Source organism: Danio aesculapii, chromosome 3 (assembly GCF_903798145.1).
Source record: "Danio aesculapii chromosome 3, fDanAes4.1, whole genome shotgun sequence".
In the NCBI taxonomy this organism is placed as follows: domain Eukaryota; kingdom Metazoa; phylum Chordata; class Actinopteri; order Cypriniformes; family Danionidae; genus Danio; species Danio aesculapii.
Window position 1 is genome coordinate 21,657,272 of NC_079437.1, and position 15,000 is coordinate 21,672,271.

The window sequence follows — 15,000 nt, forward strand, 5'->3', positions numbered from 1 at the left end:
TAATAGGATTTTTTTTATTTTATAACTTACAGTAATGTTTGAGTGTAAAATATGTAGAAATGTATATGATTTTACAATGTCTAAGGTATAAAACATGCATTTTCTTCTATATTGATCATGTTCTGCAAATAAAGAAACTAAATGATACAATTTTTTATTTTGAAGATGTGAAATAAAACACAACTCAACATTTTTACTCAAGCACAGAACTATTAATGTCAAATCCAGAGACTCTGAAGTGGTCTCATAATGTTTTCCAGAGTTTCACTGTGGGGGAGGGTTGTAATACTGAACTGTTGTTCTGCACATGAACACCAACAGGAAGTTGTCACTTGTACACACATGTACTGTACCATGAGGCCAAGGCTCTGTTTCTGAATCTGTCTTCAATTAAGTCACATCAGAGGAAAATGAAGGCTTTCCTGAGTATGTGGCGCTCTGCACCTTACATTGTTGGTGGCCAGTCATCCTTAGCATCTGTGCTAACAATGTTAGCCGCTGTTAAATACTTTCAATCGCTCTCTCCTGCTGCTTTGAGGCATGATAAATTCAGCGGCCACCCACTGTGTTCTTAATAATCTTGTGCATCAAGCCACCATGAACTTTCCTCCTCATTAGCAAAAGAAAAAAGGCTCTGAATTCATTCGCAGATATTCATGCAAGTTAATAGCCATGGGATAAACAAACATTAGCTCCTAAATGCGTATAATCTTATCAATAATTACAAATATAACCATGTTATTACAGTGTTTTTATAGTGCCATAAACAATCACAGCACACATTGTTAGTAACCTTAATTAAAAGTAAATGTCACATAAATGTCAATGCAATCATTTTAGTACTTTCAAAATCAGTCGCCTGCAATGCTATAGCTATATTCCAATTTCAATCTGTTTATTTATTTTTTTTACCATGGTAAATGTTTGTTAAAAAGAGTTTCTCAATTGAATATGTTAGGAGAAACTTAACCTTTAAGAACAAAATGAATGGAAATCTGATCTCTCATGATGATTTTGGATGATGTGCAGATCCTGTAACTCAGCAGGAACAGTTAATAACCAACAGTACAGATTCATTATGCTGTTCTGAAACAGTAAGATCCTCCAGAAGACTGCCATATTATGACAAAAGAATATTGTGCTTCTCTTTAATACCATCTCTGTGTTTACTTGGCTGCTGAAATGAGAAAGTATAACCAAATGGATGCTGTTTTCCAAGTTATTGTTCTGTATTCTCCCTCTGTGAAGTGTGCGCGCGAGAGCAGCATAAGTTTGTAATAGTCTTCCCTCTTTGTAGATAAAAGTGTGATTCAATATTTTTTTCAGTGTTCACTTTTAAAGTACTTAATTAGCATGATTGTTTATGCATATAAATTTGCTCAAGCACCAATACAGTTGAAGTCAGAATTATTAGCCTTCCTGTTAAATTTTTAAATCTTTTAAGTTCTGTTTAACAGAGATTTTTTTCAACACATTTCTAAACATAATAGTTTTAATAACTCATTTCTAATAACTGATTTATTTTATCTTTGCCATGATGACAGTAAATAATATTTTACTAGGTTGTTTACTAGGTGCTTAAAGTGCAATTTATTATATTATATTACTTCAAATCATTGTTTAACTACGATTTGTTCTGTACCCAATTGAGAAAAAATTGCTTAGGGGGCTAATAATATTGATCTTGAAATGGTACAAAAAATTTTAAAAACTGCTTTTATTCTAGCCGATATAAAACAAATAAGACTTTCTCCAGAAGATAAAATATTATCGGAAATACTGCTAAAATGTCTTTGCTCCATTAAATATCATTTAAAATATACAGCTAAAGTCAGAATTATTAGCCACCCTTTGAATTATATGTTATTTATTGTTTTCAATATTTCCCAAATGATGTTTAACGACGCAAGGAAATTTTCACAGTATGTCTGATAATGTTTTTCTTCTGGAGAAAATTTTATTTGTTTGATTTCGGCTAGAATAAAAGCAGTTTTTGATTTTTTTTTTTTTTTTTTTTAACCATTTTAAGGTCAGAATTATTAGCCCCTTTAAGCAATGTTTTTTTTTCTCCATAGTCTACAGAACAAACCACTGTTATACTTAATATTTTACCCTTATTTAATAATTACCCTAACCTGCCTAGTTAACCTAATTAACTTTGTTAAGCCGTTAAATGTCACTTTAAGCTGTATAAGTGTCTTGAAAAATGTCTAGTCAAATATTTTACTGTCATCATGACAAAGATAAAATACATCAGTTATTAGAAATGAGTTATTAAAACCATCATGTTTAGAAATGTGTAGAAAAAAATCTTCTATGTTAAACAGAAATTGAGGGATAAAATAAACAGGGGCCTAATAATTCAGGGGGCTAATAATTCTGACTTCAACTGTGTACATTTTTGTACATACATAATTTTGCCCTCAAATGTATGTATAGAAATGTAAATAAAAGACATTAATTGTAACTTTTTTTTTACATATTTAACATTAGTGTGATAATAATATATATAATATTATATGTTATTATAAAATAACAGTAAGTAATTGTTTCTGATTTTCAGCCACCAGTTCGGCTCACCTGGAGGATCTTGCGTATCTGGATGAGCAGAGACAGGCTCCGCTGCGCACGTCTTTGAGAATGCCACGTCAGAACTCCGGTTCCAGCCGATCCGGACAAGCAGACATGAGAGGTCTGTACAATCATTTTCAATTTAGTGCATGTGATACTTTCACTTACTTTCACTTGTTTTTAGCATTCTACACTCCTCTTACACACGCTTTCACTTCATCACTAACCAACTTTATCTATAGCACCAGTCAGATTCTTGGAAATGTGTTCAAAATTGGACTGTTCTGTACATGTGACATCTATATTTTTTTTAATGTTCAACAACTGCATAGTTTTTTTATATTCAGCAACAACGTGTACATTGAATTGTCTTTTTTTAAGGTCATTACATATAAAATGCAGTGAGTTGAGCATGCTCTGTAGCTCTGTATGATTTATCATGTAAAAATAAGGTACAAATGCATGACAAGAATGTACTAATAACACAAACACTCCAAAAATGATTGTTGCTTCTTGTTCAAACTGCTTATTTAAAATTAGTGGAACACAATTCTTGAGTTTTTTTGGGGGGCAACTTAATTGTTTTCTATTCAGTCCACTTAAATTAGTAAGAACAATTAGGTTAACTTAATCGATTTGTGTTGCGACAACATGACAGAATTGTGTGGAACCCTGGATTTTTTACAGTGAAACCTGTGCCTCATTTTAAGGATGAACCCTTTAAAGGACGCATTCAAGGAAGGAATCACGTTTGAAGTCTGCATCCTTTGGAAAGGAATTGTCTGAAATGAGAAATGGCTAAAGTTGTTCTGTGTTTTTTTTTTTTTTTTTTTTTTTAATAATGTTTTTATAAACATAGTAAACAAATAACATTTACTTAGAATGTTTACAATCACAATAAATAAGATAATAATAGTGACAGCTTAAAAAAAATAAATAAGGGAGGAAGATAAATAAATAAATAATAAATAAATAAATAAATAAATAAATAATAAATAAATAATAATAAATAAATAAATAAATATAACTCCAATATTAAGGCAATAACTACGACAAAGACAAAGCCCCTGACAGCCTTTCAAAGATCAAGTAAATATGTTTCAATTAATGCCAGGTCTGTTGGGAAAAAGTCTGATTTCAACTGCAAATCTGCAGTCATTTTTTCAAATATATTTATCCATTTCAACCTCTGTGTCCATTCTGTCAAAGTAGCTTGGCACTTTTAAGTAACTGATCAGATCACCACACTATTTTAAGGTGACGTTTATTACAGTGTAACTATTCATTTAACTACTGAGTGAGATTAATTAAGTACATGCACTAACTTTATGGTTAGAATGTGGGTTTGGTTTAGGGTTCGTTTCAAGTGATGCATAATTATTCATTAACAATAGGTTGTTTGCAATCACGTGGTTCTGATGGCATGCAAAATTCTGATGGAGGGCAGGAAGTAAAACACTGAATGGGAGACATGGGAGAAAGTCTGTATTTTTTGCGATTTATACCATATTTTAAAAGAGATATAAATAGAAAATAACCACATATGTTGGGCATGATCCTACATCATGAAAAGAGCCAAGTTTTGTTGCACAGGTTTATGAGCACAGGCCCCTTTATGAGCAAAAACGATTTAAAATTCTATAAAAGCTGTTTGGCATTTGTTATTATAGCCGATTTAAACAATCATAAACAACATAAATCAGAAACATTTAGATGTGTTCTGATAGTGATTCCTGTGTAGAAGAACCACTTTCTGATCTCCATCTGAATTTCGTGCGTTATCAATGACGTCATGTGAAAACATCCAAAACAGTAATGAGGACACCTTAAAATAAAAAAGGACCTTTGTTGTGTTATAAATGAATGGCAATGGCCAAAATTGCATAAAATGTTTTATTTTTTGAACACCCCCTAAATTCAGACTGATTTCAAAGCAAAAACAGAATTATACAAATGGCTGATTATGTGCCTTTTAAAACGAACCTCTGCAGTGTGATGTTAATTGTATTGATGCTTATTTGTATGTGTGCTTTAGCTCTGTTACATCTGCTCTCTGCCACACACGACATGTCCCCTTTAAAACCCTGAACACAGCTCTTCTGCTGGATCACTCTTTCCCCCCTCAGCCTGCTGTTCCCGCTTTCCCCCTTTAGACTGCTGTGCTATAATCTGTCTCCTATCCAGATCAATGTATTGACTTCGTATTAGCATTAGCACAGGCTCATCTTTCAGAGCTCAGCCTGCTGTCTAAAGCTCATAGTCAAGGCTCCAAACGTCCGAAATCGTGTAGAGATTTGCGCTGCTTCTGATACACACACAACTCCAAAAGGTTCTCCAAATGGCATGTTTATTATAGAGGACCAGATATACTCATGATGAAGTTCTTGATTTAGAGGTAAAAGAAGTTTGTTATACTTTTGCAGCGGTAAGAATTCAATTCTTGCTGGCAGCAGTCCCAGAAATCCCCACAAATTACTTTTATACAAGTCTGCATTGACTACCATTCATTTTTAATTACAGGACTCAGCAGTTACATTTTATTTGTAAGAATTACAATTAGAGAGCTCTACAAATGAACAAAAGTTCTTACAGTTGGGGGTTTTCTGATTAGAATTATTTGTGCTAATAAATCAAATTATAGAGCTCTGTAATTAACAAAGAGTGGAAGTCATTGGAGAAATGTGATTAGTAAAATTCTATTTAAAAACTAATTTTTAACAAATCTAGTAGTTTTACACTATTAAAGACACGATATGTGATTTATTTTCATTAAAATATCCAAAGTCACTAGAACAGTGTTGTATGCTTTGCACATTTTAATCCACATTGTGAAGATTGCTCAAATCCACAGAAATAAGCCGTTTTAACTAGTGACTTTTGGATATTTTAATGAACATATTACTATATATTATTAAATATTGTCTTTAATGCTGCAATATACTTCTTTAATGCTGTGATATTAGCTTTAATACTGCAAAACTGCTAGTCTTTTGCTAGACAAGAATTACAATAAGAAAAGCTCTATAATTTAATTTTACTAATAAAATTTCTTCTATGACTTCCATTCTTTGTTCTAATCGTTTGGTTTTGCTTGGTTAGTTTTTTATTTGATTTGGGTGAGGTTGGGTTGCGTTGGTTTGATTTGATTTTTGATTTTGATTTGATTTGGGTGGCTTAGGTTGGGTTGGTTTGGTTTGATTTGGGTGGGTGGTGTGGGGTTGGTTTAATTTGACTTGGGTGGGTTGATTTGGTTTGAGTTGGTTTGGTTTGATTTGGGTGGGTGGTGTGGGGTTGATTTGATTTGGGTGGGTTAGATTGTTTTTTTTTATTTTGTTTTGATTTGGGTGGATGGGTGGTTGTGTGCGATTGGTTTGGTTTGGTTGGGTTGGATAGGTTTGATTTAATGAGTGGGTGGGTGAGATTGGTTTGATTTGATTTGGGTAGGTGGGGTTGGTTGGTTTGGGTGGGATGGTGGTGTTGGTTGGTTTGATTTGGTTGGGTGTGGTTTGGTTGGGTGTGGTTTGGTTGCGTTTGAATTGGTTTGATTTTATTTGATTTGGTTGGGTGGGGTGCAGTGGGGTGGGGTTGGTTTGATTTGGGTGGGTTGAGTTGGTTTGGTTTGGTCTGAGTTGATTTGGTTTGGTTTGGGTGGTGGGTATTTGGGTGTGTGCAGTTAGTTTGGTTTGGTGGGGTTGGATGGGTGGGGTTGGTTTAATTTGATTTGGGTAGGTGGATTTGGTTGTTTTAGGTTGAGTTGGTTGGTTTGATATGGTTTTGTTTCATTTGATTTTGGTGGGTGTGGTTGGTTTGGTTGGGTTGGTTTAAATTGGTTTTGTTTGATTTGATTTGATTTGGGTGGGTAAGGTTGGTGATAGTTGGATTGGTTGGTATTCAATGAAAACCTTACATTTGGTCTGTGATGAATAAACTAAAGGAGAACTTTTATAAGATGAAGGAAATCAAACTTATCTCATTGCCATGTTAATAAAATACAACATGATCTGTAAGCAGTGTGGGTTGCCCATCCCTACCGGCCACTTAAACTCTGGAAAGCAGACTCAAGTGTTTCCACTCATTTGACACTGCATTTTTCATGCTTAAAATGTCTCACAATGACAGACCAGCTTTTTCTCTGGCCTATTTATTAAGCCAAGAGTTTGTTTGCAAGGCCCTTTGTGTTTTTTTTTTTATTTTCCTCATGCCTTCTATTTGTAAACCGCCAGCACAGCCGGTCCGCAGCTTGGTGCTTGGCTTGTTAGTTGTGCCGCCCTGTTCAGACAGCCACCCTGTCATCGTGCAGCCGTCTTCTCTCCTCCCGTCAGCCTCTGAGCTTTCCTTGCTTAACTCAAACCAGCTTTTCTAAGTTATTTTCAGACGTGTACGTTTTTGTATTTTTGGGGGGGGGGTTTTTGGAGCAGCATTGCTTGTGGGCAAATGTAATTCAGCCCATCCAGTTGTGCTTGGTGTCTCCTCGCTCTTCCTCTGTCCCTATTTAAACCCCTACAGACTCAACATTTTTTACATGTGTGCTATTTATATTGTGATGCCTCATGATAGTGGCTAGTATAAATAGTATAGCAGGGATGCATAATTAGAATTGATCTGATAACTGTTTTTTTTTTTTGTTTTTTTGTTTTGTCTATTATTTTTGTTTATCTTGTTGTTTGTTCACTCTGTTGTATATTTGTTATGTCTATTATCTTTCATTGTGTTTTTCTATATTCGTATATATTCTAGCTACCTGTCTGTCCGTCTGTCCGTCCATCCATCCAATTAATTAACCAATCAATCAATCAATCAATGAGAGATTACAGCAGTTGTCAGTTCAAATAAAGGAATGGGGCCAAACTTTAGGGTTTGGGGTTAGAGTTTTTCTCTATGGTTTATTTTTTATGAACCAAACTATAGTTGGGATAGAAAACAAGTTCATATTTTTACCAATTTTCTGTTGGACTAGTTAAAATGGGAAATATGGTTGTTGAAGTAAAATCTGTGCTGAGGGATCAACTGATGCTATCAATTTGAATGAGTCTGGTAAATTCAAGATTGATAATAGAATAAGGTTTTTATCAATAAGTGGAAGATTTGTAAACTTTTATTAATATATGGAGAATAAATATGTAAATATAATATATGGGGAATATTGTTTTAATTTTTACCTGTCCATGGACTGCAGGTGGAAAATAGCAATCCTGCTACAACTTGGCACAATGCATCTTTCCTCTTTGAGGTTAATGTAATTTTTGTGCATGGCCCTGTTAAATAATAAATTCATTCATTCTTTTAAATAACTTAATGATTTGAATCGATGATAATAGATGTCTTAAGTTTAAAAGTGTTTGAAGGTACAAAAATTCTGCAATCAATCAAGCATATTAAGAAGCACTGAAATAGACATAGTTACACAGATTTGAATAAAAAATGTATATGTACAAAATAAATTAAAATCACCAACATTATGCAATAGAGATAAGAGTAATAAAAATAATGTGCTGCTATAATTGAAAAGGCATCCTGACCGAAGGCACTTTTTTATGGGTGGGTGGGACAACACAGTCTCCTCGGGCTGCCCCTCGTGTTACTCTCTGTGTAGTGTTCCTTATGTTTACAAACTGACTGAGAGGTGGAGATAATGATTTTGAATGATTTTATACATAAGACAAATGTATTACATTAATTTATTCATTCAATTATTTATTTACTTGCTTGCTTCTCTTCTGATGTTAACCTTTTGCTATTAATTGTTGAATAGTTTTATATTTTTGTAATTTAAGTCTCTAGCAAAGTCTCTCTATCTCTCTATCTGTTATTGTTCAGTTGTTATAGCTATTCTTTGTCATTTGGAGGTTGTTTGTTTGTTCTATAATTTGTTTTCTCATTGGAAAGATCTGTCTAGCATTCTTTCCTTCACTCATTCTGTCATCATTTGGTCTCATTGTTTGTTTATCATCACATTGTTGTTTTTTTACTATCTGTTGTTCATTGGTATATACATACTGTGCATCTATCTATCTACCTGTTTATCATTCTTTTTTCGATCTATCATTTTGTACAAACACTCTAAAATATCTTTGCTGTAGCTAAAGTTTTGTTCCTTGCCACTGGCTTGCTTGGTTTGGGACTTGTGGAGCTGTGCATCGATGGATTTGCTCTTCAGTGTTTGGACTTTCAGCAGTGAAATTTAAACCACACCGTAATAAACTAAACTGAATTTCAACTCTGAAATCTGAACCGACACGGTTTCAATTTACTAGAACTGCTTCAACCCAATCTACATTGTGAAAGTGCTGTAGAAATAAAGATTAATTGAATTGAACTACATATTTAAATGAGCTGAAACGGCACATTTCTTTAGGTTTCTTTTGTTGGACAACTTGTATGTCCAATCCATTAAATTTGTAAAAACTACTAAGCTAAATTAAGTCCTTCATGTTGTCCCAACATAATTGATTGAGTGGAACCCAGCATTTTTTTTACAGCGTATACATTGTTAGGGATATCAACCACCTAGCAACCTTTTAGAAAACCTCAGCAACCATTTTGCAACTCACAATCTATTTACAGAGTAATGTTGTCCAGGATTATCCTTAATGAAAAGAATTGTGGTATTGCTGCGTTATATGCCAACTGTTAGCTCTCCTGCAGTTAGTAGGGTAGTGTGCAAGTGTAGGAAAGCCTGCATCAGAGGCAATTGAATGATATTTGAATTATTATATTAAATGTACCCTGCCTTACTAACTGCAACCCTGCTATTAGAAGTTCAACCATTCCATTTTTCCCCCTCCTTTTTTGCTGAGTGTTAGATTTTTCACTACACTAGCTGCTTTTTTTTTTGCATGTGGGTTTTGTTAAAGGGCCATGTGTCATTGCTTGTCTTTGCACAGCAGTGATTTCAGCTCGGGTTTTAAAAGCCCAGTGGTGCAATAGAGCTGTAAGTCAAACCTTTGACACCGGACCAATCGGCATTTTCAGTCCTGTAACCTCTGCTGCAGCACTGTAGGTTTTACAAGAGGCTGCGACATGACGAATGAGGAGGTTTAAAACCCTGCAGCGCTGATGTTTTTTTACTCTCGTGAAAGCACAAACAGCGCGCTTTCCCATGGGGACCGTCCCTGTCCCGCAGGGGTCTGAAAGAAGGAAGTGGAGCTGAATGTGTTGGAGTTAAAGAGTGGAACTCTAAGCGGCTCTCATGGGGGACGTTACAGATGAGACGTATGATTTAAACATCTGAGGTTTCTGGTGATGGCATTGGTTTTGTCATTTTAAATTTCAGACAGAAATTTCTTTTAAATGGATTATAATAGGGCTGCAGAATATATCAATTCAGCATCGATGTCGCAATGTGATCATTCGCAATAGTCACATCGCAGGATATGCAATGTATGAATTTGTATTCTAATTTATCATTTGCATGTGTTTTTGAGGCCTGTGATTGTATAATGATTTTAAAAGCATTCACGCATGATAAATTCTACCATTTGTGACCTTAAATATGATACATTTTATTTAATTTTATTTTTATCATTCAGTTAATGTACTTGAATACTGTTAGACTCGGGAAACAATAAAACACTTCATTTCAATTGTCTTTTTCTTGATTGTATTTATAGATTATGCATGAAAATACTCACAACACATGCAAATACAGAAATGCACTGCAAATAGCACAGACCACAATGAAAATGTGTCGGGGACCCCCAAAAAATGTATAGATTGTTTATTAGATTTTATGGAGATGCAAATAGTAAATTAATTCATCAATCTCTGACTGAGCACGTGCATTAAAATACTCACAACACATGCAAATACAGAAATTCACTAAACATAGCACAGACCACAACGAAAATGTTTCGGGGCACACCAAAACATTTATAGATTGTTTATTAGACTTTATGGAGATAAAATTTCATTGCAGAATCATGCCAATCGATCTAACATTATAAATTCTTTCCAAATAGAGATATTAAGTCATCTGGTGAAATTGTATTCATATCACAATAGATATCACAAAATAATTTTTTTATAATATATATATAATAATTTTATAGTTTGATAGGACTGCCTCTTGATTAAATACTTTCAATTAATCAAATTAATTGCATGATATAACTATGTAATAGATTAGTTGTTATGAAAATTGTTCAATTACTAATTAAATTCAGTTGTGATTTCATTTAAATATTAAAATGACTTGCGTAAAGTCATTGTTTACATAAATTATTGTAATGACATTATATTGCATTTAATTACATTAATACTGTAATACAGTATTTAAAACGGTAACTACATTTAATATGTAATTATAATTACATTTAGTTAAATGTAATTATAATATTAAATTAAATTGGAAGTATAATGACTTGCATAGTCACATTTACATAAATTATAAAAAAAAATGTATTTACCTTAGAAAAATGTTGTTTATAGTGGTTCGTTTCCACTGACTGGTACAGTACGGTATGGGTCACCTTTATCAGGCTTGCGTTTCCACTGCTAAAAGGGTGCCAATGGTACTTTTGGTGGGCGTGATGTATGACAGAAAGTTTCACTTACAGAAAAACTTCACACAGCATACATTTAGTCATTATTTAGGTTCAAAACAACACGAAATATAGCCCACAGTCAAGCAAACCTCTCATGATTAAATGTGTCTTTAATCTTCCAGCACGTGTAGCCTCTTGTTACAGAATAATTCCGTCATTCTGAATTCATAATAGTCCAAAAGGTGATAATAATAGTTGCAGTTTGCTCACGTTTGCTGAAAAAATAATGTGCTCCTTTTTTTCCGGCTTCTCCTTTGTTTCTTCGCGTGTCACTCTCGCGTTTGTCAGTTTCTGACAGGATCGGGTTTCAAAAGCACGTCAATGATCAAGCGCACGTTATTATCATGAGCTCAAGAAGTTTGTTATTTCAAATATAGACGCGCAGTGAATTTAGTGATCATGATTGTAGTTAGTGTTGTAGTGTCGTTATTTTTCATAGTATAATCAAATATTTACCAAGATGGTTGTTATCATTAAATAATCTTTTAAATGTGGGCTTAACATCAAGTAAAGCACAATGTTGTGTAGCTTTAAATTGCTCGAGCCCTTTACATTTCTATGCATTCAATGGATTTTATTGAAATAATATAAATATATATTTATTATTTATTTATTTATTTATTTATTTATTTATTTATTTATTATTTAATTATTAATTATTATTTTTATGCTATATTCATTTAAAAATCTTCTTCTTTTGTTATTTTTACTGAGCAATAAACATTACCATACATCCACTATTGAAAGCTCTTTCAATGCTTTTTGAGTATATGAAACAACATTTATTTTTATAAATCGGACGGTTCATGTCAGATTGTGTTGCTGATTTGAAAGCTGTTATTTAAATGTGAGTGTAACAAGCAGCTTTTGAGATTTCAGCATTTACTCATGTACATATAAGCCTTTCGATTCAGAAATGGCTGACTAATTGCAAATATGGTCAATAAGTGAACAGACATTGTAAATCAGCTTGTGTTTTTACTGTAGTAAAGCACCGCTGTTACTCCTCTCACCGCTCACCCACAAGCACACGTCTCCAACCCCCTGTGGCCTGTCTGGATGTCAGAAAGCTTATCATCTTTCAAACAGAAGTGAACTGATGCGTGATTGTCATACATGACTACATGTTTACGTTATGCCTTCAGAAATGTGTGTGGTCCGCAAATATGTGAATGTTTTCTTCTGCTCACTTCCTCAGGCTTACCTTGAAAGCACCATTGCTGGCATGTTTGTGAATCTTTCATTCAGAATGGTCATGTTTTTTTTTTTTCTCTCTTTCTTGTTATTTTTACCATCTGTGGTCTTGAAAATGTCTGAAGAGGCGCAATGCTTTCTTAAATGAATGGCATTGTGGTCAAAAGAATAAAAAGAGAGCAGAAGAATAACAAACCTCGGAGACTTCATGCTTGTAATGAACAAGATTTTCCAGCATTGTGCTATTTCAGCGCCTGCTGGTGTCATTAGTGGGCTTCTGAACTTTATTATATGCTGTCAGAAGTGACATACATCCTGCCTGAGGGACAGGGAAACAGGAGAGCGACCGAGGAAGGTTTGGCTGGGGAATGAATGAAAGAGATGGATGCTTCGGCACAATCTTGAGCAAATACAATGTTGCTATGACAACGTTTTTGTGTTAGGACAGTGCCTGAAAAAGGAGGGATTGGAATTAACTGTGTGTTCAGTCAAACAGATTCCCGTGTAATAGAGACATGCCATTCAAAACAAGAAACTAATTGAAAGTCTTTGTTACATTTTCTGGAAAAGTAGTATTGTTTCGTGCACAGCTTTAGCTGCAGACTACATAGACAACAGTTCAATTCAATTAAGGTTTATTTGTATAGGGCTTTTTACAATAATCATTGTTTCAAAGCAGCTTTACAAAAGGTGCACATTATTGCATTACCATCAAATATAAATTATTATGTATTTACATAGTTAACCTGCAATTTTATAGCATATAGGTAATGTCTACACTCACCGGCCACTTTATTAGGTACACCCTATTAGTGCCGGGTTGGTCCCACTTTTGCCTTCAGAACTGTCTTAATCCTTCGTTGCATAGATTCAACAAGGTACTGAACATATTCCTCAGAGATTTTAGTCCATATTGACATGATAGCATCACGCAGTTGCTGCAGATTTGTCGGCTTCACATCCATGATGCGAATCTCCCACATCACAAAGGTGCTCTATTGGATTGAGACTGGTGACTATGAGTACAGAGAACTCTTAGTCATGTTCAAGAAACCAGTCCGAGATGATTCATTCTTTATGAAATGTTGTGTTATCCTGTTGGAAGTAGCTATCAGAAGATGGGTTCACTGTGGTCATAAAGTGATGCACATGGTCAGCAACAATACTTTGGTAGACTGTGGCGTTGACATGATGCTCAATTGGTTGTAATGGGCCCAAAGTGTGGCAAGATAATATCCCCCACACCATTACAACACCAACACCAGCCTGAACTATTGATGCAAGGCAGGATGGATCCATGCTTTCATGTTGTTGACACCAAATTCTGTAATCCATCTGCCTCAGGGTTTGACGTGTTGTGTTCTGTGGTTATTTGAGTGGTTATTTGAGTTACTGTTTCCTTTCGATCAGCTGGAACATGTCTGGCCATTCTCCTCTGACCTCTGGCCTCAACAAGGCATTCGCACCCACAGAACTGGCACTCACTGGATATTTTCTCTTTTTCAGATCATTCTCTGTAAACCCTAGAGATGGTTGTGCGTGAAAATTCCATTACATCAGCATTTTCTTGCACCAACAACCATGACATGTTCAAAGTCACTTAAATCCCCTTTCATCCCCAATCTGATGCTCTGTTTGAACTGCAGCAGATCGTCTTGACCATGTCTAGAAGCCTAAGTGCATTGAGTTGCTGCCATGTGATTAGTTGATTAGAAATTTGTGCTAACCAGCAGCTGGAGTGGCCGTGAGTGTATATGTACATGTTTAATGAAATTTATTTGTGTATTAAGTGTTTGGGACATGCAGAAACAATATGTGGGGGAAAAAACAAGTTATGAATTATAAAACAATAATTCAAGTAGCAATTGGTTTTTTACTTGTTTTGGTGGTTATCGTTATCAAAACCATAATAAAAAAACTAAAATTCCTGTCATTTGAAAAAGAATCTATTGGATATAACTGAATAAATGTAGATTTCAGGGTTTTTTTCTTCCAGAAAATATATATCAAATGCAATCTCAGAAATTCTGAACTTTTTGGATTCTTTTATTTAGATTTTTGTATGAATTTGTAAGCTCTCATTTGCACATTTTAGTACAATTTGCCCATACCCAGTGAGAGTTCGGTTTAGGGGTGGAGTTTAGGGCTAAGACATTTTTAAAAGCCCATGAATTAGCCACTTTTATGACAAAACCCATGCCACATGGGAGAACATGCAAACACAAGCAAACTTCTTGCTGTGAGGGGATTGTGCTACCCACTGTGCCACCGTGACGCCCCCAATAACAATTTTTTTTAGTTTATGCTTTTCGTTTTGCATTGACCTTCTTGTAACCAGCAGGTGTCCTCTGTGTGCTACTAGCACATCTGACCAGTGCATCTAGCTCGTGTAATCAAATCAGACAGTATTAGTAGTAGTTGTAGTGTCATTATTTTAGTCATTATTTTTCATAGTATAATCAATTGTTTACCAAGATGTTATCTGAAGATATTATCTGAAGTTATTATCTTTAAATAATCTTTTAAATGTGGGCTTAACATCAAGTAGAGCTTGCACACAATGTCGTGTAACTTTAAATTGCTTGACCTCTTTAAATTTCAATGGATTCTGACTGATTGTCAGTGTTTATCATTTAACTGCGAAATAAATTGTTCTGAAAGTGATCCCAGCAATATCATTTCTCTACATCTT

General features: G+C 34.5%; 1 protein-coding gene across 1 annotated transcript in view; it reads left to right on the plus strand.

Annotated features, from left to right (window-relative positions):
• The window catches only part of LOC130217490 (protein TANC2-like), a 105,048-nt gene extending 101,722 nt beyond the window's left edge, over positions 1–3,326 (plus strand). Inside the window, exons 6-7 of the mRNA XM_056449605.1 lie at positions 2,564–2,692; positions 3,259–3,326. Coding sequence (XP_056305580.1) covers positions 2,564–2,692; positions 3,259–3,326 — 197 coding nt within the window. The remainder of the gene's footprint in view (positions 1–2,563; positions 2,693–3,258) is intronic.
• The last annotated feature ends 11,674 nt before the right edge of the window (positions 3,327–15,000 follow it).